This window comes from Salvia hispanica, chromosome 5 (genome assembly GCF_029641045.1).
Source record: "Salvia hispanica isolate PSC_SH4W2 chromosome 5, Shi_PSC_v1, whole genome shotgun sequence".
Classification (NCBI taxonomy): Eukaryota; Viridiplantae; Streptophyta; class Magnoliopsida; order Lamiales; family Lamiaceae; genus Salvia; species Salvia hispanica.
In genome coordinates, this window is record NC_142696.1 from 43482882 (window position 1) to 43507745 (window position 24864).

The following is a 24864-nucleotide window of genomic DNA, read 5'->3' on the forward strand; positions in this document are numbered from 1 at the left end:
GGAGGATCCGATGTGGGCATTGCTCCTCCCGGTTGTGTTTCTCCCTCCTTTTCTTCCACCGCTCCTTGTCTAGAAACGGATCCTCTATCCGAGGCAGAGGTCTCGTTAGCTCTTCTGCTGGAATGACGTCGCTCAGCACCCTTTCTCCCCTTGACTCCCCGACAGGGTTCTTAAGCTGAGGTCCGTTGTAAGCTGTTCCTGACCGCAGTGTAATCTTGCTCACATTTGCCTTTTCCGGTATATGGACTGTAGATGGGAGTTTCCCTGAGTTTCCCTTCATTTCGCCCACTGAGTTAGCGAGCTGGGCCAACTGCCTGTTCATCATATCCATATTTGCCCTATGCTCCTTCTGGGCACTTTGCATTCCTTGCATTGTTTCATTACTGGACTGCAAGTCATTTTTAATGCTTTGCTGCGAGGCAAGCATCTCTCCCATCATGTCCTCCATAGACCTCCTCGACCTGTTTGGGTGATGGAATTGGTTCGAGCTCTGATGCTGGTTATACTGAGGTGGTGGGTTTGACTGGTAGCCTGAGAAATTCTGTTGGTTTTGGTTCGGTGGGCACTGGTTATACTGGGCAGGAGGGTTATAATGGTCGTTGTTGTGCTGGTACTGACTTTGGTTTTGGTGGTGGGTGTTATGTTGAGGCCCTGGGTTAAATTGGTTTTGGTTTTGGTTTTGGTTTTGGTAGTTTCGCTGATGGGGTGGCACATAGGCAGGGTTTTGGTTCGAGTTCTGGTTTGAGGATGCTGGTTTCTTCCTACCCAGTTAGACCGGTAGTCAGGGTTTGTTGGGCCACGGTTGGGATATTGATTCGGTTGGGGGTTGGGTTGATTTGGAGCCTGATTTTGGTTCTGATTCTGATTTCCATCCCCCCATCGGAAATTTTGGTGGTCCCTCCACGGTGCATCTCTTTGTTTCCCCGGAATCCAATTGCCGTTGGAATTGTAGTAACCTGCGGCATTCGCTTGCTCCACATCCGGCGAGTTGTCCGGTTGATCATACGGTAGTACTGGGGCTTCTTGGCTTCTAGTTGGAGAAGGCGGTGGAGTGTTCTGCTTGATTGCAGTCAGCAGTTCCTTCTTCAATTCCTCCATCTTCAAGTCCATCCGTTCCTCCTGGTCAGTAGCCGAAGCACTCGCTACCCTTTCTCTGCTGTACCCAACTCTCGCGTTATCGTACGTCTTCTTCGCATTCAAAAGCTTGCGTAGCACCTTTTTGGCTTCACTCACTCTCAACTGGGTGAAATCACCTCTAGACGATGAATTTGCCAGATCCTTGGTTTCTTTGTTCATCCCCTCATAGAAGGTGTGGTGCACCTCTATCTCCTTCATGCGATGGTTGGGGCATGACTCCAGAAGGCTCATGTACTTCTCCCAGTACTCGCTCAGGGTTTCATCATACTCTTGCCTTATGCACGATATTTTCCTCTTTAATGCACTTGTCTTCGAAGACGGGAAAAATTCAGCTAGGAATACTGACTTGAAGTCGGCCCATGTATTGATAGAGTCGGCTGGCAGGCGCATGAACCAAGTGTTGGCCTCTCCTTTTAGGACAAAAGGCAGGGCCTTCAATATGTAATCGTCCTCGCTCGCTCCTGCTGGCCGCCTCTGTGCCTTACAGATTTTGCAGAACTCATTTAAGAATTCGTATGGTCCTTCATAACTCTTCCCACAGTAAGTCGGTAGGATTGCAATCACGTGGGGTTTCACATCACAGGCGGTCTGGCCTGGGGTGACCACTATGGCTTGTGGGGGATCTCCGTCGGCATGTGCGGTAAGTGTCGCGAGCTCGGGATCGTCCTCACCAAGGTCAGCCATCCTCACTAGTGTCCTTACTGGTTGGGGTGGAAGCTCCGGGAATTGGTACTCTAGCTCCTCTTTTTCTTCGTCGCTACTCGTGCCTAGGTCGGACAGTGCTGTCGACAGGCCAGAACGAGTGGTAACGAGTATTGTTCCTCTGGGAAGTATCCTTGGTCTCCACTGGCCAGGAGCCGAGCCACTTCTCATAAACTGAAAACGAAAAGAAAAGAAAAATTATAAACAGTATGTACACCAAAATGATCACACACAATAACAGGTATGAACGCCATCCATCCCCGGCAACGGCGCCATTTTGTTGGGAGTTTGGCCTAGGTTGTTTATCCTCGATGGTTTCGTATGTGAAATTGGAGTGTATCCAACTGATCAGGAAGAGATTCCCGACCCAGCTGAGTCGTTGATATGACGACCGAGACCTGACTTCAAACAAATTTCCTCAACCCACTTCTACTGATTAGTATAGCGGAGGTAAGGGTCGAATCCCACGAGGATGGACACGTTTAGATAACTGTGGTGACTTTCCTGGGTGTTTGGTTAGCTACCACGCTTGGGTTGAGATTTACCTAGACAGGAAACAAAGGTAGTACTCTACTGACTAGTAGGCGGAAAAAAATAACAGACATGTGGGAGTGTTCGTGAGAATGGGGGACAAGGTGTATCAGAGACATATGAAAGTGGACAGTTACTAAAAGAGGAAAGTTAGAAAACAAAGTGTATCTGATGGCTGGGGGCTTTCTGACAAGTCTGGATAGTACCTCTGAAAAGTAGGGAACAAAAGTAAAAAGTAACTTAAAAGTAAAAGTGGTTCAAACTAAAGTTGATTTTGACGTTTTCTTCTTCACCAAGTATTGACAGAATTCAGATAAACACAAACACCATGACAGAACTTCAGATTCACAAATTCAAACTTAAGATCCATCGATTAAAATGCTTAAACTTGAATTAAACGGTAAACTGCAACTTTTACTTCTACTGACTGACATGCAAGGTGGTAATCACGGTGCAGAAAAGAAACTCATGCACGCAAACTTGACTAACTTAGCTACAACTTCGAATCAACTGCTCTCGACAAGAAATAAAACTTAGAAATTGAAAGCAATGACTAAATCTAACTTTCCTAGGCAGAATGAAGCAAACTCAAACCAAAGTGACATGCGAAATAGAAACTTCATAACGTAGAAGTTGGAATTTAACAAAGTACTTCAAAAGAGCACTAACGATGAGTGTTTGCAAAAATAACTAGCGACGAAAACAAGTAAACTTTAACTAAGAAAGCGATTAAGATTGTTTGTGCCACTTCGGGCGATGATACTACTATACTACTGCGATAACTGGCTGGAAAGGCGAACTGATGACTTCTCCGGCAGACTCTTGGACGTCAAGTGACCATAGCTGTGGCGAGGAACGAGAGGTAAGATAATGCTGAAAGATGGATCTTCTAGAGAGAATTCTACTAAGTGTGTTTTTCAAACTCCGAACCGAACTGCGAACTCCTTCTCTCTCTCCAAGTGACTTCTTTTATAGGGAGGCTTGCCCTTGCTTTTAGGGTAGACTTCTCCCGCACTTTGACCTTTTTGCCCTTGTCAATGATCATCCCAGCTATCCTCCTTCTCCATCTCGAGCCTTTTCTCTGGCATGCATTCTGGTCAGTATCGCACCCTTCTAGTGCCCTTTTCACTTGCGTCACCCGAATCGTCGCCTACTGACTTGGATCCTTCAATCCTGCACACTTTAGCAACTGTTTTGCAGATAATACATGTATTTCACGACATACTGACCAGTAACCAAGGCTTAGAATACGACTTATCAACCATCAATATCAAATAACACATAACTATTTTAGGCTCACATCATATAATTCAAATAATCACTCCAATTTAACACATAACAATCAATCACATAAAATATGTAAAATTAAAAGTGTGATTTATACACACCTGGTTAAGATAGATAAACTTATTGAGTTCCTGATTCCAACTCTTTGATTTATAATTCTCAAACGAAAATTTTCTCAATACTTCTGTTTTTCTATAAACTCTTTTTAAACCCTTTTTCTAAATGATAAACTATATGCATATTTGTACACATGTACGTCGGCTATTTTGCCTACTCATACTAACTATAATGAATTTCATAACTACAAGTGTCATGTCTTTGCTAACTACGTGACACGTCAACTACATAAATTGTAATACAGACTATATACTAACAACACATACATGCACACAATTCATACATGCATAATATATATTTATATATATACTATTTATATATATATATGTATGTATATAAGTATTAGTAACACATGCACATACACATTTACGTAAATATTTTACATATATATTAATTTATAATATAAACTATATATACACATTCATTTAACAATTTCTATAAATCAAAACTATCTATATATATTCGACTATATTGAGTCATCATAACAATAAATATATTCTCTATGACATGCTTAGTATCTCTATACTAAAAATGACAATATAATATGATAATATGTAAAATAATGCATGTTTCGAGTTAGGGATGTCACAGGTATACCACAGTATACCGCGGTATAGGAAATCTAATACCGTTACCGTACCGAATCTTTCGGTATGATATCATACCTGATAAGTCGTATTCTAAACCTTGGTTACTGGTCAGTATGTCATGATCTGCATGTATTATCCGCAAAATAGTTGCTTAAGTGTGCAGGATAAAGGGGTCCAAGTCAGTAGGAGACGGTTCGGACGACGCATGTGAAAAGAGCGCTAGAAAGGTGCAATACTGACCAGGATGCATGCCAGAGAAAAGGCTCGAGATGGAGAAGAAGGATAGCTGGGGTGATCATAAACAAGGGCAGAAAAGTCAATTCGCGAAGGAAGTCTACCCTAAAAGCAAGGGCAAGCCTCCCTATAAAAGAAGCCACTTGGAGAGAGAGATAGAGAGAGTTCCGGAGTTCAAAAGTCCAACCACCACACTTAGTTAGAATTCTCTCTCGAAGATCAGTTCCTTTAGCATTATCCAAGTTCTTCTCGTTCCTCGCCGCAGCTATGGTCACATGAAGTCCAGACGTCCACCGGAGAGTTATCATCCCACCGTTCCAGCCAGTTTGTTACCGTAGCAGTTTCCTCGCCCGGAGTGGCATAAACAATATTTAATCGCTTTCCTAGTTTAAAGTTTACTTGCTTTCTTCGTTGGATCTCTTGCAAACATTTAATCTTGTTGCCTTTTGAAGTATTTCGTTAAGATGCGATCGTTTTAATTATGAAGTTCTTATTTCACATCTCTCTTTGGTTTGAAATTGTTTCATTCTGCCTAGGAAAGTTAGATCTAGTTGTCGCTTTTAATTTCTAAGTGTTGCGCATGTTCTCGTTTGAGTAGGCTAAATCTGGAGTTGTTGATCGAGATTTCAAGTTCATGTTTCAGTTTAAGTTTTCGTGCATGAGTTTCCTGTTTTGCGTTGTCATCGCCACCTTGCATGTTAGCCAGTAGGAGTAATCTGCAGTTTAGCCGTTAATCTTTAAGTTTAAGCTTTTTAATCGATGGATCTTGTGTTTAAATTTGTGATCTGAGTTCATCCATGGAGTTTGAGTTCATGTAATTTCTGTTAATACTTGTTGAAGAAGAAAGCATCACAATCTACTTTTGCTTTAGACCACTTTTACTTTTTAGTTACTTTTTGCTTTTGTCTTTTACTTTTCAATTGTACCCTCCAGACCTGTCACAGTAGCCACCCAGTCACCAAATATACGTTGATGTTCTAAGTTTCCTAATTTAGTAACTGTCTACTTTCCACATGTCTCTGAGATACTTTGTCCCCTACTTTCACGTACACAACCACATGTCAGTCACTTTCACTCCCACTAGTCAGTAGAGTACCATCTTTAGTTTCCGTCTAGATAAAACCTCAACCCAAAAGCGTGGTAGCTAACCAAAACCTTCCCAGATTATTACCGCGATTATCCGAACGTGTCCATCTCTATGGGATTCGACCCTTACCTCCACTAAACTAGCCAGTAGAAGTGGGTTGAGGAAATTTGTTTCATACACCAGGTTCCGGTCATCGTGCCAACGACTCAGCTAGGTTAGGACTTTCATCCTGATCAGTTGGACGCACCACTTAATTTAATACAACACGAGATCAAAACCTGAGACTATCAATAACGTACCAAAAACTACGGTATACTGAAAAATTGATATTTTCGGTACGATAATTTTGGTATTCCCCACCCCCAGTTTCAACTGCATCTTTCATTGCAATTTCCGTCTTTATTCATTCCAGTTCATTCTCTTCGATTTTACTAATAATTTTCTTCGATTATACAATTAGAGTTTCGTCTATACGCTTAACAGTGAATCATAACCACATATATACTAATGCACAATTAAGAATGCTAAGAGTTGAAGTTAATAATTAATTTCAACTTAGTTTAATTGCGTCATGGCTTTTATTACGGCGTAACGAACGGAAAATATTATTTTTTCTGGACAAGGGGAAATATGTGTGCTTGTGCGCAGGCCACAAATTTATGGACCTCCAATATGTATAAGTGGGAGCAATTATTAACAATTCTATCTTTACATTTTATTCTACTAATTAGATATACTAATAATTTCTTTTCATAAACTTTAGTGTAAAATGTAAAATTTCGTTCCATAGAGTTCAAAAAGACCCTTCACTTAAAAATCAAGTGTTATTTACATTCTTGTTAAAATATTTATGATTCAAGTAACTGAATTATCTTTGCAATTCGTCACTGAGTTTTGATTTACTTCAGAAATCAGAATATTCACTACATGATACTAATATGATGCAGGAGTTTACCTAATCACACAAATTAGGCCATCGACATCTTCGATTTCGCAAATTGATTATGACTTGACTATGTAAAGTGTAAACTAACCTTGAACGTACCACATGAATATGTTGATGATCACGTATATATACTTAAATTGCGAATTGATTATTTTATTGTTTAAAATATGTAAACTTTAAATGATCATAGTGTTTAAATACCAATTGGGCGCTACTTTGGCCCATCTCAGCCAAACTAGAATATTACTAACATGAATTGACGAAGTGATGGAATTATTTTTTTGGATTTTGTATTCGGTAATTTTCCATATGATCTCATGAGCTTGCTAATTCTTGACTTCTTGCGTCTTTGAGTTGTCTTCAACTTTAGGGTTTCCTCCTTGGTCAAGGAGTTTGAATTAATTACAAGTTTGTTTCCTTCACTATAAAAAAAAAAACTTATCTTTGAATGATAAAAAAATAGATTTGCTTTGAATTTTTTTGAAAAATAATCCTTTTTAAGCAGTTCTATTTGTATTCACTAATATTAGTTGAGATATTAACAATAAAGACATTTTTTTTATTTATAGACACAAATTAACATTCTTAATTGCATTAAAAAATAACTTAGTCATATTTTTTGGTAGTACCTTCAAAAGAAGAAGAAAATTAAGGATCATATATATGCAAAAAATAAGAAACGTATGCAGTAGCTAGTATATCTGTGTATGGAAAGTTTTATGAAATATTAACGAGTGTGTTTCTAACTAATAATAAAAAGTTGGAACTGTGACTTAATAGTAGAAAATATTTGACTTTTTGTCAATTCAGATCATGCGATGAAAACAACGTTGAACAATTGTTTTTTCATAATTAAACTTTTCGTTGACGAATGGAGTCTTACAATCAAGCCTTTATTCCAAATCAAAATATATAATTGCAATTAGGAAAATAATAAGAATGAAAAGGGCAACTTAACCAACTTTGCTGTCGACTACACAATTTCGACGCCAAATAGTTTAAGGCCTTTACACCAAAGAGAGAGTACATATTCCTTCACTTGTACATTGTCAGTATCCATTCTCTCAATGACATCTACTGCCTTCATCTCCATCAACACCAATAGTATTTCTCTTCATAAGAAGATAAAATAATCCTATCCCTTGATCACAAACCTGTTCCAATTAACCCTTAGTTAACTCAAAGCTTTGGCTACTCTTCCAATAACAATATCGAATCTTCCAAGATTGCATAGAACGATCTAAGAACAGAAGCTCGATATCATGAACAACGCTATGTACCTCTTTCCCTACCTGACAGGGAAGGATTTTAGGACAGCAAACTTCTTGGGAATGACAAGCCAACTGAGCTTGCCAGCGTCTCTAGGCGTGAGCTTCTTCTCGAAGAGAAACCTCAACCTAGCCAGAGGCCCTTGGGTCGTGCAAGGATGCCACACCGATTACACTGCAGCTGTTGGAATCAGAGATTTCACCAAACAGATCTTTGGTATTACCACTTGATTCTTCCATCATAATCTATTCAGTCAAGCATCGCACTAAACTTGATATTAGAATCAATCAGATGATCATAACATAAAAGGCAGACAGTCAATCAAACTCAATTTTTCTCTCATATATATAAATAACAGTATTTGTGCATTGTACAAGGAATCAATCAATTTTTAAAAAAATGGATCCACTAAATAAGCCAAGCATGAGAAACCTATGTAGAGGAGAGTGAAGAATTAACTCAAATTAGATAATTAAATGTAAACAAATTGAGAGATCAAGTATGGAAGTAAAAAGTGAGACATCAAAATGCAGCATATTTCTAACTGGAGAATTTTTTGTTCCATTATTTTGTTAACTTGATGAAATTAAAGAAAAGCAAATCAGATTATGTACTAGTAATAGTGTTATCCTTATATGTAAAGTAGAGTAAAGATGATGAGGACCTCCCACTAAAGGAAACCCAGATTCATGTCTGGCTTGGATATCGGTGAACGAAAATATTAGTCCATCCAAAATGTATGCCGACTAGATCTCTTAACATAGAGCGTGGTCTTAGTGCACCGTTGAACGTCTCCTAATAAATACTAAACGAATATGGATAATGATGGTTTTTAAATTCAAACATATATAGTTCACAGACGATTGATAAAAAAGGGAAGATACGAAAACAAGTTCAGGTTCAAAACAACGGTCAATTATTAGCATATTGAAATTGGGTTCTATGCAGTTCAAAGATACTTAAGGAAACACAAGATGCTAGAATGCTTTATTTTTCCCAAGCAAGAGATTTTTCTAGAATCATACTTCAAACGAAAATAATAAAATCACCCCACACAACAAGTCCCGTCAACTCCAACTCCACGCCCTTCCTAACTCCATAAAGAACAAAAGAAACTCAAAATAACTCAGTGAGATCTGCCCGAGGCTGCAACAAAAATAAGCCTAACAACCTTAAAAGAAAATTTATACTTCAATCTTTTCCTGCATGACGCATCCATTCCATATAACAAATGATAAGATAAGCGACACAAGTTAAGATATTGTATTACCTTCTAAACACTAGCTCATTCAAAGAGAAAGAAGAAGAATAACAATTTAAGTGAGCCAGTGACGACAACAAGGTACACATCAAGTTTCCAACATAAAGCTAGTAAATATGAGTGCCATATATAATTGTACATTACATACTCGCTTATTCAGTTGATACGTTCTTTTCTAATATAAGAGTATATCCTTGAGGTGATGCATATCGATGAAAACTGATAGCTGGTGGATTACTGAGAAGACCAAGAATTGTACTACTCCATTTGATTGGGATAATGTGATTCGCTCTTAAATACTTCAGAGAACTATCCCAACCTTTGAAAAAACAATTTTTACAAAACTTTGTGACAAGCAAAAATTCTTCATATGTTATACTCCCTCCGTCCACAAAAAAATAGGGCACATTTACCATTTTTGGCCGTCCACAAAAAATAGAGCACATTCATTTATGGAAAGTTTTCAACAAATAATAACCTCACACATCATTCCACTAACACTACTTCTTACTTACTTTTTCTCCTTCTCTCTAACTTTTTTCCCTTCTCTCTTACTTTACCAATTCTACATTAAAAACTCGTGCCATACACCAATTGCTCTATATTTTGTGGATGGAAGGGGTATAATATGACTGAAAACATCAACAAAATTAGATGCTGAAAAAAAGCAAGATGTTGTAATAAACTATGGGCATCAAGATTTGATTTATGACAATCTTTAGGTATCCTCCACATATACACAAATTCATGGAAGCCTTTATCAAGGACGTTCCAGTTAGAACAAAAGCCAACATTAGGTAATCTTTTTTTTTCAATTCATAAGGGAACTTACTAGCAACACAAAAATTGATCAATGCATCCTAATAGTCTATAAAATTTGAATATCCATAAGAAACCTTATCCATCAGCAGTTTCTCTTCATAGGTTCTGAACCACAATTCAACCTATACATAGATAGATATCTTTATGGAGTATAACGATTAAATATACCAACAAACATAATTGTGTTCCAAATCTATCATGAAAGAACATGCACCAAATAGCAGGATAATAAAGCCAAAAAGATAGTTCAGTAACACACAAAAGAAAAATCAGTAACACACCCAAAGTGGAGCTTTAAAATCAGATTAGCTAGTTTACATAAAACAAACACTAACTAAGCAATTAACTTTCGGGAGTTTCTTTTTCAGCAGCATCACTTGCTTCCTACAAATCTCGAATATTCTGTGACAAATAGTAATAAAATTAACATGAAAAGAGAATACCTGGAAAATCAACTTTCAGCCTCCAGCAACAAGGGCTGTCCAAGAAATTGATTGCAAGAAAGTAAGAAAAAAATATAGAAACGGAATTAACCAAATCTATTAGAGGGGATTCTTGCAGTAAGGAAACAAAATAAATAAATAGTACTCCATATAATAAAAAGATCCAATATTCCTAACCTGTGTAAGAAAAATTTTCATTCTTGATGACACCCATAATTCTATGCGCATCAGCTTCACATATGAAATGGAGTACTAAAAAAACCTTTTATTTTTCTGGGCTGCACCCAAGCTTCATAGGAAAGGAGTGGTTACCATAACCAATTTCAAGAGAGAAACAAACCCAGAAAACCAATGTGGTTGGAACGAACAAATCACATAAAATATGGTAATGTAATCACAAATCCCATATTTTCTGTAGAGGCGAAGATACAAAAGAATCAATTTTTCTAAATCTAAAAGCCAAAAAAATCCAGATATTGCTCTCTAAGAATTAATTTGAACTTGGGTATGGCATAAATGTTGATTTTTTTGTTGATAAAGTATTTTAATGAGGAAAATGAGTATGGCTCAAATGAAACCAACAAACACTTTGCCGTTATTTCAGAACAGTGGCCAGGCGTACCTTACCAAATCTTCAACTCCAACAATGACAACATCAAAAGTCACGCCTCTGAGTATAAATTTTTTTTTAAAAATGAAAGTAGTAGCAATCTAATCACTGCATAACCTCTATCCTACAATAATTAATTATATACTACTACTACTTGTATTAAGATTCAAGACTTTGCTAATAAAAAAAAAAAAAAAAAATTCAGGCTTTAATTTCATTTTCTTCCACATAAAAATACAAAAAAAAAAAATTGTCAAAAAGATGATTTGAAGAAACATATACATAGAGGTAGTAAAAAGGGTTTCAAGATCTACAATTTATTTTCATGATTTGATACATATGATCAGAAATTTCCTCCAACATAAAAGAGAGAACAAAACAACAGTGAAAAAGATAATTTGAATAAACGATATACATTAGATAAACCTAGTTAAGAGGGCTTCATCAAGATTCAAACTTTTATTTTCAATTTGTAATCTAAGTCATAACTAGATCAACGAAATTTGCTTCCACATGAATTAATTATACAAAAAAGATAACTTGAAAAGACAATTTACATGAGATAGAGCTAAGAGGGTTTCAAGATTCAAACTTTCATATACATTTTGCGAAAATGTTCTTCTAAAAAAAAATCTCACTGTGTGTAGGTGTGTTTTGCAGAGTGAGGCGTGTGACACTTGAGATGTTCTGCCTATTTCCCTTGATAATTATCTCTTGAATTAATGAATAAACACACAGAAAGAGGCCAATCTTGAAATAGGTGGTGCAGTGAAAGTAGTAATGATGGAAAAAAGTGGGAGTGGAAAGTTTTATGACAGAAAGAGAAGTGAGCACACGTCTAAACAAATATATATACTGATTATAGAAATGCCTGCGTGTGCTCACTCTCTTCTGTCATGACTCTGCAAACTCCCCTTCCCCATCTCCTCACTGCACCACACACACCAATTTTGATCTCACGAGCTGAATCAATGGCTTCAGATCTGAGAAAAACAATAATTAGTATTAGGGTTTTGTGGAGTGTGGAGGTGATTGGATAGTCAACAATCATACACAATGTACTTTCAACTTTTCAGCAAAGTAATCTTTTTGCATATTTACGGCTATCATCACAATAGATCTCTTCTCTCTCTGGTTTTGTCTTTGCATGCTCTGCAAATTGAGAGCTGTTAGCATATTTATGTTTGAGGCGATATGTGGGTGAGAGAGTGACGAGGGCATGTGACTTTGCATCCCCACCACTTGATTGTTTTTGTAGTTGCGTGTCGATATTTTCTGGTCCATCAATTGTAGCGCACCAAAATAATTAGGACAAATCAGGAAATATACATTTTCTCTCAGGATTACTATTTCAACTACTACTACTATATATACTACTTATAAACGTATATAATTAAACTTACTTTTCTTTGTGTATGTTGAGCTTCATCTTAGCTAAATTTCGATTATTATTGTCAGTGTTTCGGTATGGATTTTAATAAATGTTATTATTAAATGTGTTAAGAAAATTAATAAAATGTAAGTCCTACTTTTATACTCCCCCTTCTATAAAAAATAGTTTATTTTTTCCATTTTGAGATTTCCACAAAAATAGTCTTATTTCTTAAAGTGAAAAATTCTCACACTTTTCTCACTTTTTCCCCTCTCTTATACTTTACCTATTTTTTCTCCCTATCTTTCTTACTTTATCATTTTTTTCTCCTCATCGCACTTACTTTACCAATTTCTTATTAAAACTCGTGCCGTATGAGACTATTTTTTTGGACGAAGGGAGTATATTAGGGGGGGTGTAGGGTCCACTAGTATATGGAGTAAAAGTTAGGGGAATGTCGGTCTTACTTTTATACTCCTTTTGTCTCCCAATGTTGTCCCACGTTGATCTGACACGGATTTTAAAAAATGTAACGAAAAATGAGTTGAAAAAGTTGGTGGAATGTAGGTTCTACTTTTATAGTAGTATTAGTTTTATAATAAAATGTGAGTAGAAATGAGTTAGTGGAATATGAGGTCCACTGTCAAAATGGTAAAAAGCGAATGAGACAAATTTTGTGGGACGGACAAAAATAGAAAAATGGGACAAACTTTCAGGGATAGAGGGAATAATAAAATATGTATGGTCCACTACCAAAAATAGTAAAAGTAAAAGGGGATAAATTTGGATAAATAAAAATAGAAATAAGTAACAAATTTTCAGGGTAAATAATATACTCCCTTCGTCCCACTTTAGGAGTACCAGTTTACTACTTTCGGATGTCCTACTTTAGGAGTCCCGATTAGAATATTTCATAGTTGGTAGGCCCCACATTCCACTCACCTTTTTCCACTCACATTGTATCATATAACTAATATATAAAAGTAGGACTCACATTCAACTATCTTTTTTCACCAACTTTCCTATATATATTTTAAAACTCGTGCCGAACTCAACCGGGACTCTTAAAATGGAACGGAGGGAGTATTTGTTTGGAAATTGTTTAACTCTTAAAAGTGCATTGTAATGAATATATACAAAATTGCCTATATTTTATTGGTGAAGTCTGAGATATATGCTTAGAGTAATTGATTTATGACAATTTTAATGAAACTAACAATAATGTCACTCATCCAACGTACGATGATTGAAGAAAGTTGAAAGCTATATAAGTATTGCACAATTTTAATTAGCGTGAGGTCTTTTGGAAAGACCCAAAAACAATCTAACAAATGATACCAAAGTCGAGGTGAATTGGTCAGGTCTTGGATGACCCATGTTCGAGTTGGGTCCAAATGAATCAAGTTCGAGTCAAGTCCGTAACGAAAATAAACAGAATGGACAATATTTTATGGATGGACTAAAATGAAAAATGTAGACATTATTTGGTGGATGGAGAGAATTTTTTTATGGAAAATTGTACTTCATTTTGTTGTATCAAGAGTATCTAGTCGTGAATGATTGGAAATTTTAGTTATAATGAGGAAGTAAATAGCATTGGAGATTCTACTGCTAATGTTGCATAAAAGTAATTTATCCAAATATTACAATCTATTATTTTACAATTATTACGTTAGTATTTTTTAAACATTATAATATGCTAAAGCGTGATTGTTTTTCTTTGTATTTTTCCGTCTTTGACTAAGTGATTTGATTTGAGATTTTATTATTTAAGTGAAGAGAATAAAATTTGAGAAATAATAAATTATGGAGAAAATAAGTAAGAGAAAGAATACCAAAAAAGGAAATGAACCACTCGTATTAAGACGTTGAATATGAATTAGAAAGAATAGTAGTATCTTAAGTATTATATACTGATGTTTCAAATTTTCAATTAATTTTCTGAAAAGTTATTTAAGCCATGCATTGTATGGAGTACTATATATATTATACAAATATGATTTTAAAATTTAAACAATGCGACATCTACTTAAAATCGATTGGAATGTAACGAGACAAATCTGGACTCTCGGGCCAACTGGGCCGCACCGCGGAATCCACCATGTGTCATCAGAATTTTTATAGTGAGACATTTTATGAGGAAGTTTTAACGTTGGTGATTTTTACAGTATACTCTATTAAATTAAATACTTAAAAGTTGGTGATTTTTACAGTATACTCTATTAAATTAAATACTTAAAAGTTGGTTATTTTTTACGGGAGTGTTTAAATTGTTAGAGTTTGTATACTAGAAATCACGTTTCGAGTGATTGAATACTGTAAAACTCTTATTTTATTTTTCAATAAATAAAACAGATTGTTTTTGTCATAATGTTGTTATGTTTTACATTTAATGGATGTTAATGCATGTTTAAATGTATAAGTTAACTTAACAAAGTCTAAGTCTTTGTTTTAGTAGACCGGTTGTGGGCGTCGTCCACTTTAAGGTAACACAGTCAGTTCTAAACAAATAAAAAGATGAATTTCACAACCTAGTTGGAATTTGACTATCCATCGAGAAAGGTTGCAATGTCAGTCCGCATATTTCTAAACCTTACTGAAATCAGATGACATTGGTGTGGTATAGCACTGAACGGATCTAACAGCAAGACTTGCCCTTAGGCTATCTACTGAAAGGCGAGGTCTTGATAAATATTTATTTCTTAATCAATGTAGGTTAGCATTGAGCATACGGTATTGATTATGCACTACTTTGACTTATCAAATGGTGTGGGTTTTTCGTAACCCAATTATCCTGATATATTGGGTAGTGGTGATCAATATCTAGCGGTGCTAGGATTGCTATTATATTGAATCGTGCACGAGCTGAGTCTCGTTTGATAATGTCCTCAAGAGGAGCGTGAAACAAGGTTTTATTATTCAGAACCTAGCTAGTTGGAGTTTGATTACTCTATGAATAATAAATAAGCGTTTCATGCTAAGTCCACTCTTGAAAATAATAAGAAGTTAATTAATTAAGTCAATAGCAGACATTAATTAATTAATTTTAATCTTAAGCACGGGAAATAAAAGTTAAACGGAAACCCGGATTACTTGTAATTTCGGATTTGGATGAGGAGAGTTCAATATTACTTCTGTAGTGGTTGCTCGTAATATTTCAATTATAACTTATATTAAATTGTGGGTTCAATTTAATTAGTAAAAAGTAAATTGGATGAGCCCATATCCAAAACCTTCCATAGATCCCTGTCTGGACCCAAAAGGAACTTAATATAAATAGGAGAATAAAGGAGACAGAAAGAACACAATTTTCATTATTGTAATTTTCGAAAATTCCCTTCCCCAGCTGAGGAGATTTTCGAATTCCTCTCCTATTCCCAAAAGGATTTATTCTGTCTTCTTTATTTAAGTCCTAGTATTCTAGTAAGATCAGCCCACACTGATATTGGGATACAGTTCGGGAACCAGAGAGAAGATTTGTGGTCTAGTACTCAAAGCATCACGTGGAGAAGAAGCTAGCCATCTTCAATTCTTTGGAGAATTAATTAAGTATTTTTCTGCTCCGTAGAAAAGCATGTTTTAGGTTTCAATATTCTTAAAGCATGATTAATTTAAGTTATGAGCATGATACATGTGATAATTACGCGAATAGATTTTGTCTAAATAATCTGCTAAATAGATCTGATTATTATGTGATTGATTTATGTGAGCGCTTCTGCTGCCAGTTCCAACATAAATTAGGGGCGTTTTCTGGATTACGCTAAAAATGGAGACATGTAGCACTATTAGTCACTTTTTACTAAAAAGTTCACCTCATACTGCTCAGAAATCAGATTTCAGTCATTGAATTGTGTACCAATAAATGTTAATATAAAATGCTGAAAACTAGATGTATTTGAAGTTAGAAATATTTTAAAACAAAATACAAGATGTGAAGCATAGATAAAACTCAGAAAAAGTTATAATGGACCGTGGGATTTAATTTCGTTCTAGTGCGGTCTGATAATTTTTTATAGTCGATGTGATCATGTGAGTTACACAAGATGGAATTATTAGCCAATACTCCAAAAAAGATTTAAAAAGGCATATATTTGGATGACTAAGACATCGATAGATTTTTAATATAATGTGGGCTGCCACCATGTTCCGTCGATGAAAATGGCCCATCACACTCTGTACTGTGAATTACAGACAGGCCCACTCGATTTAGCTATTTCATAGAAGGATATATGTTACTATTGATAATACTACTTTAAACAATTACATATATTTAAGAAATTATATTTGAGTTAAAATGTCACGGTTCGTTAGCATATTATGAAATTTAGTCCAACCCAAAACATATTCAAAACTACTAACTAATCTTCAATGAAGTTAGGCTTCAAAGGGAAGTAATTAAAGAAATAAAAATACGATGGCAGTGCCAGTGGCGAAACAAATGTGCACGAAACTCAATTACGATTTGAAAAGAAAAGTGGAGTAGCATATTTGAGGTAGGTTCTCCTCCACAAATGAGGGCGGAATGGTTTAGAGTCTGTGGCCTCGCCTCTCCGTTAAGAAGAGGTTTGGGTGGAGGAGGAAATGGAGGTGGCGAGAGAAATGGGCATGAGGCAAAGACCCTTTCCTTGAAGATACTGCATGGCAGAACCCATGTCCTCCTCTAGAAGCTTCGCCACCTTCTGCTCTGCCGTCGCCATTCCTTCCTTTTCAGCCATGTCGCCTCCGTTATCCTTCTTTCCCTGCAGTCATCACACCACCCAACTTTTAGCGTGTGCATATTTCTAGGCAAGTAGTAACATATATTACAGAAATAGGTTATGCTTATTGAGATATGTAGCTTAAATATGATACACAAGCCTGTTTCCAAATTATCATCTAGTGTAAACTGAATGTATGTTGATGGGGTAATGATTATGAGTGTTAGATTCCTTGTAAAAATTAAAGAGAATAAAATTAGGAAGTTTAACAAGTGGACCTAATATTTGGTGGAATTCATATGAGGTTTCGTGCAAATTCAGGATGTAACTAGTTGAAGTTGAGAGAGCAAAAATAGGGAGTAATATTTGAAGATAAAATTGGGTCAGATTTGTCACTCCAAAGTGGGGAGAAAGGGGTTTTGGTATGAATAAAAAAGGCGTTTAAAGGAGGGGTGAGAATATGAGGTGGTATCTGAAAAGTGGCACGCGTGCTACCTTTTGGTTTTGTTGTTTTCTGGTTCAACATGGAAATGGAGATAATTCAAATTTATTTTAATACGTACGGATAACAACCACTCGTGGGGTTGGGTTTCTTTATCAATACATATTTTTTGAAAGATGAATATGCAAGAGAAAGTATGGCTTAAAGGTAAGTAGAAACACCTCCAAAATAGTAACACTCACTACTCTTAATTGACCTTATAAATGTCTGTTACATCTAAACTAAAATATAAGTAGAATGGTAATAAAGTATTTCTGTGAATTATATAACCTAGTACTAGCTTTTAGGAAATGTAATGATTTTATACTAAGCTTGTCAAAATTTACAACAAAAGGAGTGAAAAACTTCATCAAAAGTTCTCCTTTTGTTCAACTAATCAAGTGTAAGAATACCAATTTAAACATAAAAGTATTAATCATTTTATTAATGAGATTGTGTGCGGAATTTTGTCTTAACACGTGGGGTTTTCACTTCATAATTTTGGAAGATGGGGATTTTCAGATTTTCTATGGCTACATCTGCTTTTTTTTGCTTTATATAATGCTCTTTTCCCCAAAAGATTACAACTTCTAGCCTAAGACACGCAACTTCTTTTCTTGTCACAGTTATTAAATACGATAACGCAATTTCATTTAATTCGTCCAACTCATGATAAAACTTTTAGCCTATATGACGACATAACTATTTAAATCTATTAAATAGCCCCTTCCCCATATTCTCCAGAATAAGACCATTCCCTAATCACTTTTTCATTTCAACTAAATCATGTTTATCTCTAAATAAATGTATTTTACATTACCTGAGAGGATGCATCACCAATTAATGGGGCGACAGCTCCAACCCCGCCTAATCTGCTCGTACTCAGTACCTACACGTAATAACATTTGGTTAAATACATCTATATTAAATTATTAATTAAAAAATAATCTTAATCAAAAAAGTAATTTGCAGATTGAGAGAGAGAGAGAGAGGAGAGGTACTTTGACTTGGAGGCGTAGAAATTTGACATAGTCGATGATCTCATCCAACATGGAGGCTTTGTCCGTCTGTCAACCAATAATGTAAAATTAATAAAGCTAATCTTTCAGTGTACCAAAGATTATCATCTCATAAATTATTCAAAAATCTTCCTACCCAATATTCCAAACAATTTTTTATCCAATTAATAATTCCTTCCTCCCCTATCCCGAGGCTTATTAAATCATAAGCCCCATCATTATTAAAGTGATTAATTATTAACAACTCCCCCTGAGTCAGCATCAGCTGATAATGATTTCCTCTGCCAAACACTTTCTCCAATCGACACGTGCCACATGTGACTTCTATGCTAATCATTCACAAAACAGCACGTGCCGCTGGATTGATTTAACCAGATTAGCGTCTTCTCGAGAGTAAGAAGAATTTTCAAAATTTTAAAAAATGGGTTCTTGTTAAAAGCTGTCAGCTTATCGCTCGCCACACGAAGTTTCTTCCACATACAGTGATATGGAGTAAAATATTTATTTACTTTTTTACATGTATTTATGTTAGTTAATGAATGGAATTCCGAAACTGAGTCGTGCAAGAAAAATAAAATCGAGAAAATATTTGGTTTCAAATAAAAAAGAAAAATGAAAGTATTACCCGGTTAGCATTGGGTACAAGCTCCTGTAAAGCCTTCATTCTCTCCGCAATTCGCTCCCTTCTCAACTGCCCATATTTGGTTTCACCGGAAAGCAGGAAAAATCAAAACCAAATATTCGCTCAACAAATACCAGAACACATTTAATAATTTAATACTACTAATTATTATAAAAACGACAATAATAATAATCCAAAGGAAAATGATTTTTTTTTTAAAAGTGCCTTCAACAAACACTCACCCTTTCGGCTATACTGTGAGGGTCGGTGGCCTGCCCTCGCCTGGCCCTCACCCGCTGCCGCGGCTGCCCAGTCGCCGACGGTTGGCTTGGCGCCGCCGCAGACGCCGACGCACCAAAACTCTCAGCCTGTAATAATTCGACGTTTTAGTAATTTATATTAGTAGAGGGGGGAAAATAGGATCTGAGAAAATGATAAAATTGGATTTAGATCAGTTGCCAATTTTGCATAATTATTGACTGCAAAAGGAAATTGTAGGGCAAACCTGAGAGTGAGTGAAATGCTGATCCTGATTTGTAGTCTGACCTAGGGAGCCGGTGAAGCCATTGAAGAGAGCTTGAATGGAGGCATCATTTTCCTGCATCAATTAATAAATTAATCAGCATCAATTTTGTCAACGACGCGTAAACAATTAAAAAAGCCGACCGCGATATCAGGCTTGAAGGAGGGGCCGTCAACGACGTCGTCGCGATCGCCTCGGGGAAGGGGGAAGAAGGCGTTGGCGGCTTCCGTGGGGGAGCGGAGATCGTTGGCGTCGGCGAGGCTGCGGGAGAGGAATAACTGCTGCTGGAGCATCATCGCTCTAGCGCTGATCTGGTGGTGCTGGTCGTCGGCCCAGGGGAAGGCGGCGGCGGCGGGGGAATTCATGGATAGCATTTGCTGGAGGAAGTCGTCGTGCGAGGGGGGCGGATCGAATTGGGAGTCGTCGTGGAGAGATGACATTTGCTGCTGGTTCAAGAGAGAGTTTAGGTTGTTCATGGAGTCAATCGGCGGAATCTGAGTGGGGATTGGAGTTGGTGAGAGGGAAGTCAGCGAGAGAGGAGACAGGGAGCAGAGTATCAAGTTTGGGGTTTGGGAATTCGGGAATGTTTTGTTTTTGTGCAAAAATGATTTGGAATCCAACTGGGCCTAACAAATTTATAGACTATATTCACGGCCCATATACTTCTTGTTGGCCTATTTATTGTGAACATTTAGGAAAACCACTTAATGTGATATTTCAAATAAAATAATTAAACAATCATTTATCTCGTGGTGGATCCATAAATTTTAAATTGGGGGTACCGGTTTTATTAAATAAATACTTAACACAATAAAACTAAATAGTAGTAGTATTTAATTGTATATCTTAAATACTCAAATTCAAAAAATTCTAATAATATAAAAATATAGGTGTGATAAAATATAAAAAAACAATAAAATATAGTACTCCATAAACTACCTATGTACTACTGTACTTAAAATCCACAAAATATAAAAGTTAAAACCAGTTATATAAAAGTACAATGAGAATACAGGGGAGTGAAATTCAAACTCTGGTCAACGGCCGAGAAATAACATAATCTACTACTAGACCACCAATCCTTTATGTAAAATTTATGTCATATCTACATTAATATATATGGGGTTATAATTGTACCCTTTTATTGACCGTTGGATCCGTTCCGTCAGTGTTAGTATGTGCACGGCCATGCAGGCGAAAGACTGCCGCACTGTGTGTCTGTGCATGGTGTGGGCTTCTTCATAATCCAAACTTCGTCCCAAGTCCGTTTACTCGACTCTCCACCTATGAAGGGAAATACTACATGTTTATTGTGAGTATAAAAACATATGAAAATGTGAAATTATTTTATTCACATCAATATTAAGCTATTAAAGGTGGCATATGTGAGAGGATGATTCTAACTCAGTTATAACCATTCAAACGTTAAATGAGACACATGCTCAAAACTTACAAAACTCAGTTTTGGTCGATTATACTCTATAAAAAATACTTCCTCCTCCTTTAAAAGATACTATCTCATTTTTATTTTTAGTTTATCCAACTAAAAATGTCACATTTTCATCTTTAAAAAAATTATCTTTTTTGTTAATATAAAAATTATATTTTTTATGTCTATTTAACACACAAAATAAAACCTTCTAAAATTTTGTATTGTGATTTTTTTATGTGACGGAAAAAGTAATACTCTGAACTAAAATACTTTTAAGTTTTAGACAAGATTATAGTGACAAGTTACATGTGATTGGTTAACCCAAATAAAATGATGATCAAACCTTAGTTAGTCATTGAAATTCCAAATAATTTAATATCATCGCAAGTCTGCGAAATGCTACACAATTAATATGATTATATCAATTATTTAATTTAAATTTCGGAATTCCATGTTATAAAATCTGTTATAATTCTATAGTTTGTAATATTCAGTTCTCAAATTATTTTGACAGGTTACATGTTATAGGAAATTTAAAATTCGTCTCATTGTTATTAGTCCAAAATTCGTCTCATATATTGTTTATTAACTCCCAAATTTTTCGTATTTGCTGCAATTTTATTTAACTTTTGATTTGATGCAATGCAATTTTCAGCAAATCTGGGTTACTCGTCAATTGATATAGCAAGATTTAATTAATGTCATGAAGTGATAAAACATGTATATTTAAATTCTTTGGTCAATAAATAAGTACAATATGATCAGTTATTATCTTGAAATTATTAAGATATTATAAGAATCAATATTATATAGTAGTACTAAACTAAAGTGGATACTAATTTCATGTTAATGTGTTGTCTAAAACACTGTCATAATAGTAAATAGTAAGTAGGAGTATATCTTTTTATTGAAAGTATCATTACAATATATTTACAAACGCGAACACCAAAGTAGATGAATCAACCACAACATTAAGTGGCTGTCAAACTAGTGTATAGAAAATGATGAATTTAAAAGAATTACGTTTATAAGTTACGTGGATCCAATTTTAAAATATTGGTGTAGAATTAAATTTGATGGGCCAAGGCTCGAAGCCCAACACAGGAGTGGCATAACTTTCATTTTTCCCACATCGAACACTCACAAGCTTTAGCTGAGGTTTATAGTTGCGAAAACAGCAAGAAGTGTTGTCCCTTCGGGGACATCCGATAAAATTGGAACGATACAGAGAAGATTAGCATGGCCCCTGCGCAAGGATGACACGCATAAATCGAGAAATGGTCCAAATTTTTTTTTAATTAGTGTTTTCGGATTTGTATTTTGCCCTTTTTTGCCCTAAGATCAAAAAAATCTGGAAGAAGCGATCACTGGCAGCGATTCAGCATTTCCCCCAATTTTTAGAACCCTAACGGTATGTGCTCACTCCAATTTCTTAACGGCGTTTCAATTTTGTGTTTCTTCGAACATGTAAAATTATGTGTGTTACATAAGCGAAGGAATTATGTTCCTTTAATGCTCAAATCCAGCCCCAGTGTGAAGATTTGGGTTTTGTATTTTTGTGTTTTTATGAAAATTTGATGCGGTGTTGGACTACTACTTGGCTATTGAATCGTTTATGCATCCAATTTTATGATTCTGGTTTGCTTCTACAGATTAATTGCGTATTTTAGTTGTTGAAAATGAACAAAGGAGGAGGGGGGATGGGAGGTGGAGCTGGCGGCGTTGCTGGGCCGACTGCTGCTGCCGCAGCTGCAGCGGCGCAGAAGCAGAAAACCCTTTTGCAAAGGGTAGATACAGATGTTGGAGGTCTCATCGATAATTTTGGATTCCTGGTTAATGTAGCTCGGGTATGCTTAGTCTAATATCTCTACTCATGGATATGTCTGTGTTTGTATGCTTTTTTCTTTGCCATAGGAAAATAACATATTTCAACTCCGAATTCAGATTCGTTTTGTATGTTTATCCTTCTAGGCTTTTTGCAGCTTCATGTATCCAATATATCCCTTTGTAGAGAGTCGGGATCATTTAAGTAGTGAAACAGTGAGCAGAAATTTGATTCTAGATGCTAGACTTGGATTAATTTGCTTTCCATCCAAAATGCTGATGATCCCTAAAGAATTTTGTGAACCAGATGGACAGTAATGATAATTGACTGGTATATCACTGCAGAGTTGATTGTTGTTATTATTGTTATTGACATTGAAGATATCGTGTCTGCCTAAACTTGATGCACCGCCTAGATATTTGGAAAAACAGTATGATCATTTACCGGTGTATCTCTGCCAGTTTAGCTGGTCTACTTGAGGGCTCAGGTTCTTACACCTATTAGTGTTTTCTCTCTATCAATGTAGGCAACCAATTTGCTATGGAGTGTCTTCAATAAATGGATTGGTACAGTTGGCAGATCTTCTGTAATACATATCTAGTTTATGAGGAATCACTCATTTTTCTTTTTACCATTTCAATAAAAAATCAAGTTTAGTGTGTTGATGAGTCATGAACCCGTAAATAGACAAAAAATTGGGAGAAGTTAGACTCCTGCCCTGGAAAGAAAATATATAAAGATTTAGGAACCTTTTATTCTGTTTAAAGAAAATGGATATATGGTTTTGCAACTATTATTGAGTTCCTTACATACACTTTAATAAGAGGTTATGTGGTCGACTAACTCCATAACTTTGTTCTTTCACACTTTACTTTACCTTACCCCTTATATAAGTCTTTTTAGATTTTTGCCATGCCTCTTGCTCAAATACATTTGAAATTTGAGAATTTGATTTAGCTAAAAATTAGCTTTTGCGATGAATGCACATGTGATGGAAATCATACACTTCAGGTTAATGATCCACCAGTGCGAAACTCCCAAGAATCTTTCATGATGGAGATGCGCGCTGCCAGAATGGTAAGGGATATTGTTAGAACTACTTCCCTTATAACGTCAGTGTTGTAGATTTCTGATATCCATTGTTCTTCTACTTAAAATGCTAGAGCATGCCAACTGGTACGAGCACCATGACTCTTTGTGAACTGAAATTTTTAAGAAATGCTGCAACAGTAGTGCTTTAATACGTAGTGCCAAAACCCAAATGAACAAGATTTTCCAGGCACTGATATTCTTTACAGTATAATTATTCGGTCATTTTTTAGTTCTTCCATGAAACAACATCATTAAGTATACAGTGCCATATTGAATAGTTCTATCAATTCCTCACCATTTATTCTCTCTTCCGCTTGCTCTATGCTTGACTAATTGGGGACACAAATGTCAGGTTCAAGCTGCTGATTCTCTGCTGAAGCTGGTGTCCGAGCTGAAACAGACAGCAGTCTTCTCCGGGTTTGCGTCTCTTAACGATCACGTAGACCAAAGAACTGATGAGCTCAATAAGCTGACGGAAGATACAAATAGCATATTGACTAGAATTGGAGAAGAGACAGCTGCTAGCCTGAAGGAGCTCGAGCACCATTACTACTCTTCCACAATTAGAACGCCTCAACCTTGAAACAAGTCCTCGAAATGTATGTTGTATGAGAATTTGGCTGTAGCATTTTTATTGATTCGTAGCATTAATTTTGGTGCAAGTGCAGGGCTTAATTTTTATGTATGTGAAGGTGCAATGATATGATATTTGTCTATAACCTTTACATGTTCGATTTTCATGCCCATATATTCAAGCATATGTTA

At 35.9% G+C, this 24864-nt stretch overlaps 2 protein-coding genes, 2 long non-coding RNA genes and 1 other non-coding gene across 11 annotated transcripts; 2 read left to right on the plus strand and 3 right to left on the minus strand.

The window, feature by feature from the left end:
- Window positions 1-2969: 2969 nt before the first annotated feature.
- On the minus strand, window positions 2970-3857 carry LOC148926892 (uncharacterized). The gene is made up of 2 exons (XR_016130212.1): window positions 3759-3857; window positions 2970-3559 (listed from the first exon to the last, which is right to left on the minus strand). It is a non-coding gene; the product is annotated as an uncharacterized LOC148926892 (long non-coding RNA).
- Window positions 3858-7450: 3593 nt separating this feature from the next.
- LOC125190477 (uncharacterized) lies at window positions 7451-12232 on the minus strand. 7 transcript variants are annotated; one of them, XR_007170921.2, is made up of 4 exons: window positions 10604-12217; window positions 10427-10461; window positions 7924-8145; window positions 7451-7785 (listed from the first exon to the last, which is right to left on the minus strand). It is a non-coding gene; the product is annotated as an uncharacterized LOC125190477 (long non-coding RNA). The 7 variants fall into 7 exon arrangements; XR_007170920.2 differs by having other exon boundaries at window positions 7924-8165; window positions 10604-12216; XR_016130817.1 differs by having other exon boundaries at window positions 7924-12019; window positions 12099-12232.
- A 4443-nt stretch (window positions 12233-16675) lies between these two features.
- Window positions 16676-20351, minus strand: LOC125186002 (bHLH transcription factor RHL1-like). The gene is made up of 7 exons (XM_089057978.1): window positions 19894-20351; window positions 19733-19825; window positions 19470-19595; window positions 19231-19296; window positions 18584-18653; window positions 18407-18471; window positions 16676-17147 (listed from the first exon to the last, which is right to left on the minus strand). The coding sequence occupies exons 1-7, from the start codon at window positions 20224-20226 to the stop codon at window positions 16962-16964; spliced, it is 939 nt and encodes a 312-aa protein (XP_088914104.1). The 5' UTR covers window positions 20227-20351; the 3' UTR covers window positions 16676-16961.
- Window positions 20352-22322: 1971 nt separating this feature from the next.
- Window positions 22323-24824, plus strand: LOC125189226 (mediator of RNA polymerase II transcription subunit 22a-like). The gene is made up of 4 exons (XM_048086515.2): window positions 22323-22593; window positions 22835-23029; window positions 24019-24084; window positions 24452-24824. The coding sequence occupies exons 2-4, from the start codon at window positions 22862-22864 to the stop codon at window positions 24680-24682; spliced, it is 465 nt and encodes a 154-aa protein (XP_047942472.1). The 5' UTR covers window positions 22323-22593; window positions 22835-22861; the 3' UTR covers window positions 24683-24824.
- LOC125191483 (U6 spliceosomal RNA) lies at window positions 22372-22474 on the plus strand. The gene has a single exon (XR_007171161.2). It is a non-coding gene; the product is annotated as a U6 spliceosomal RNA (small nuclear RNA).
- Window positions 24825-24864: the final 40 nt, after the last annotated feature.

Bases quoted from the DNA above. Each gene is read 5' to 3' on its own strand.
- LOC125189226 (XM_048086515.2), top strand. From the start codon at position 22,862: ATGAACAAAGGAGGAGGGGGGATGGGAGGTGGAGCTGGCGGCGTTGCT. The intron at 23,030-24,018 runs GTATGCTTAGTC...CATACACTTCAG, and splicing joins TCCTGGTTAATGTAGCTCGG to GTTAATGATCCACCAGTGCG. The intron at 24,085-24,451 runs GTAAGGGATATT...CACAAATGTCAG, and splicing joins AGATGCGCGCTGCCAGAATG to GTTCAAGCTGCTGATTCTCT.
- LOC125186002 (XM_089057978.1), bottom strand. From the start codon at position 20,226: ATGAACAACCTAAACTCTCTCTTGAACCAGCAGCAAATGTCATCTCTC. The intron at 19,596-19,732 runs GTTTGCCCTACA...GAATTATTACAG, and splicing joins AGCATTTCACTCACTCTCAG to GCTGAGAGTTTTGGTGCGTC. The intron at 18,472-18,583 runs CTCTCCTCTCTC...ACGTGTAGGTAC, and splicing joins ACGCCTCCAAGTCAAAGTAC to TGAGTACGAGCAGATTAGGC.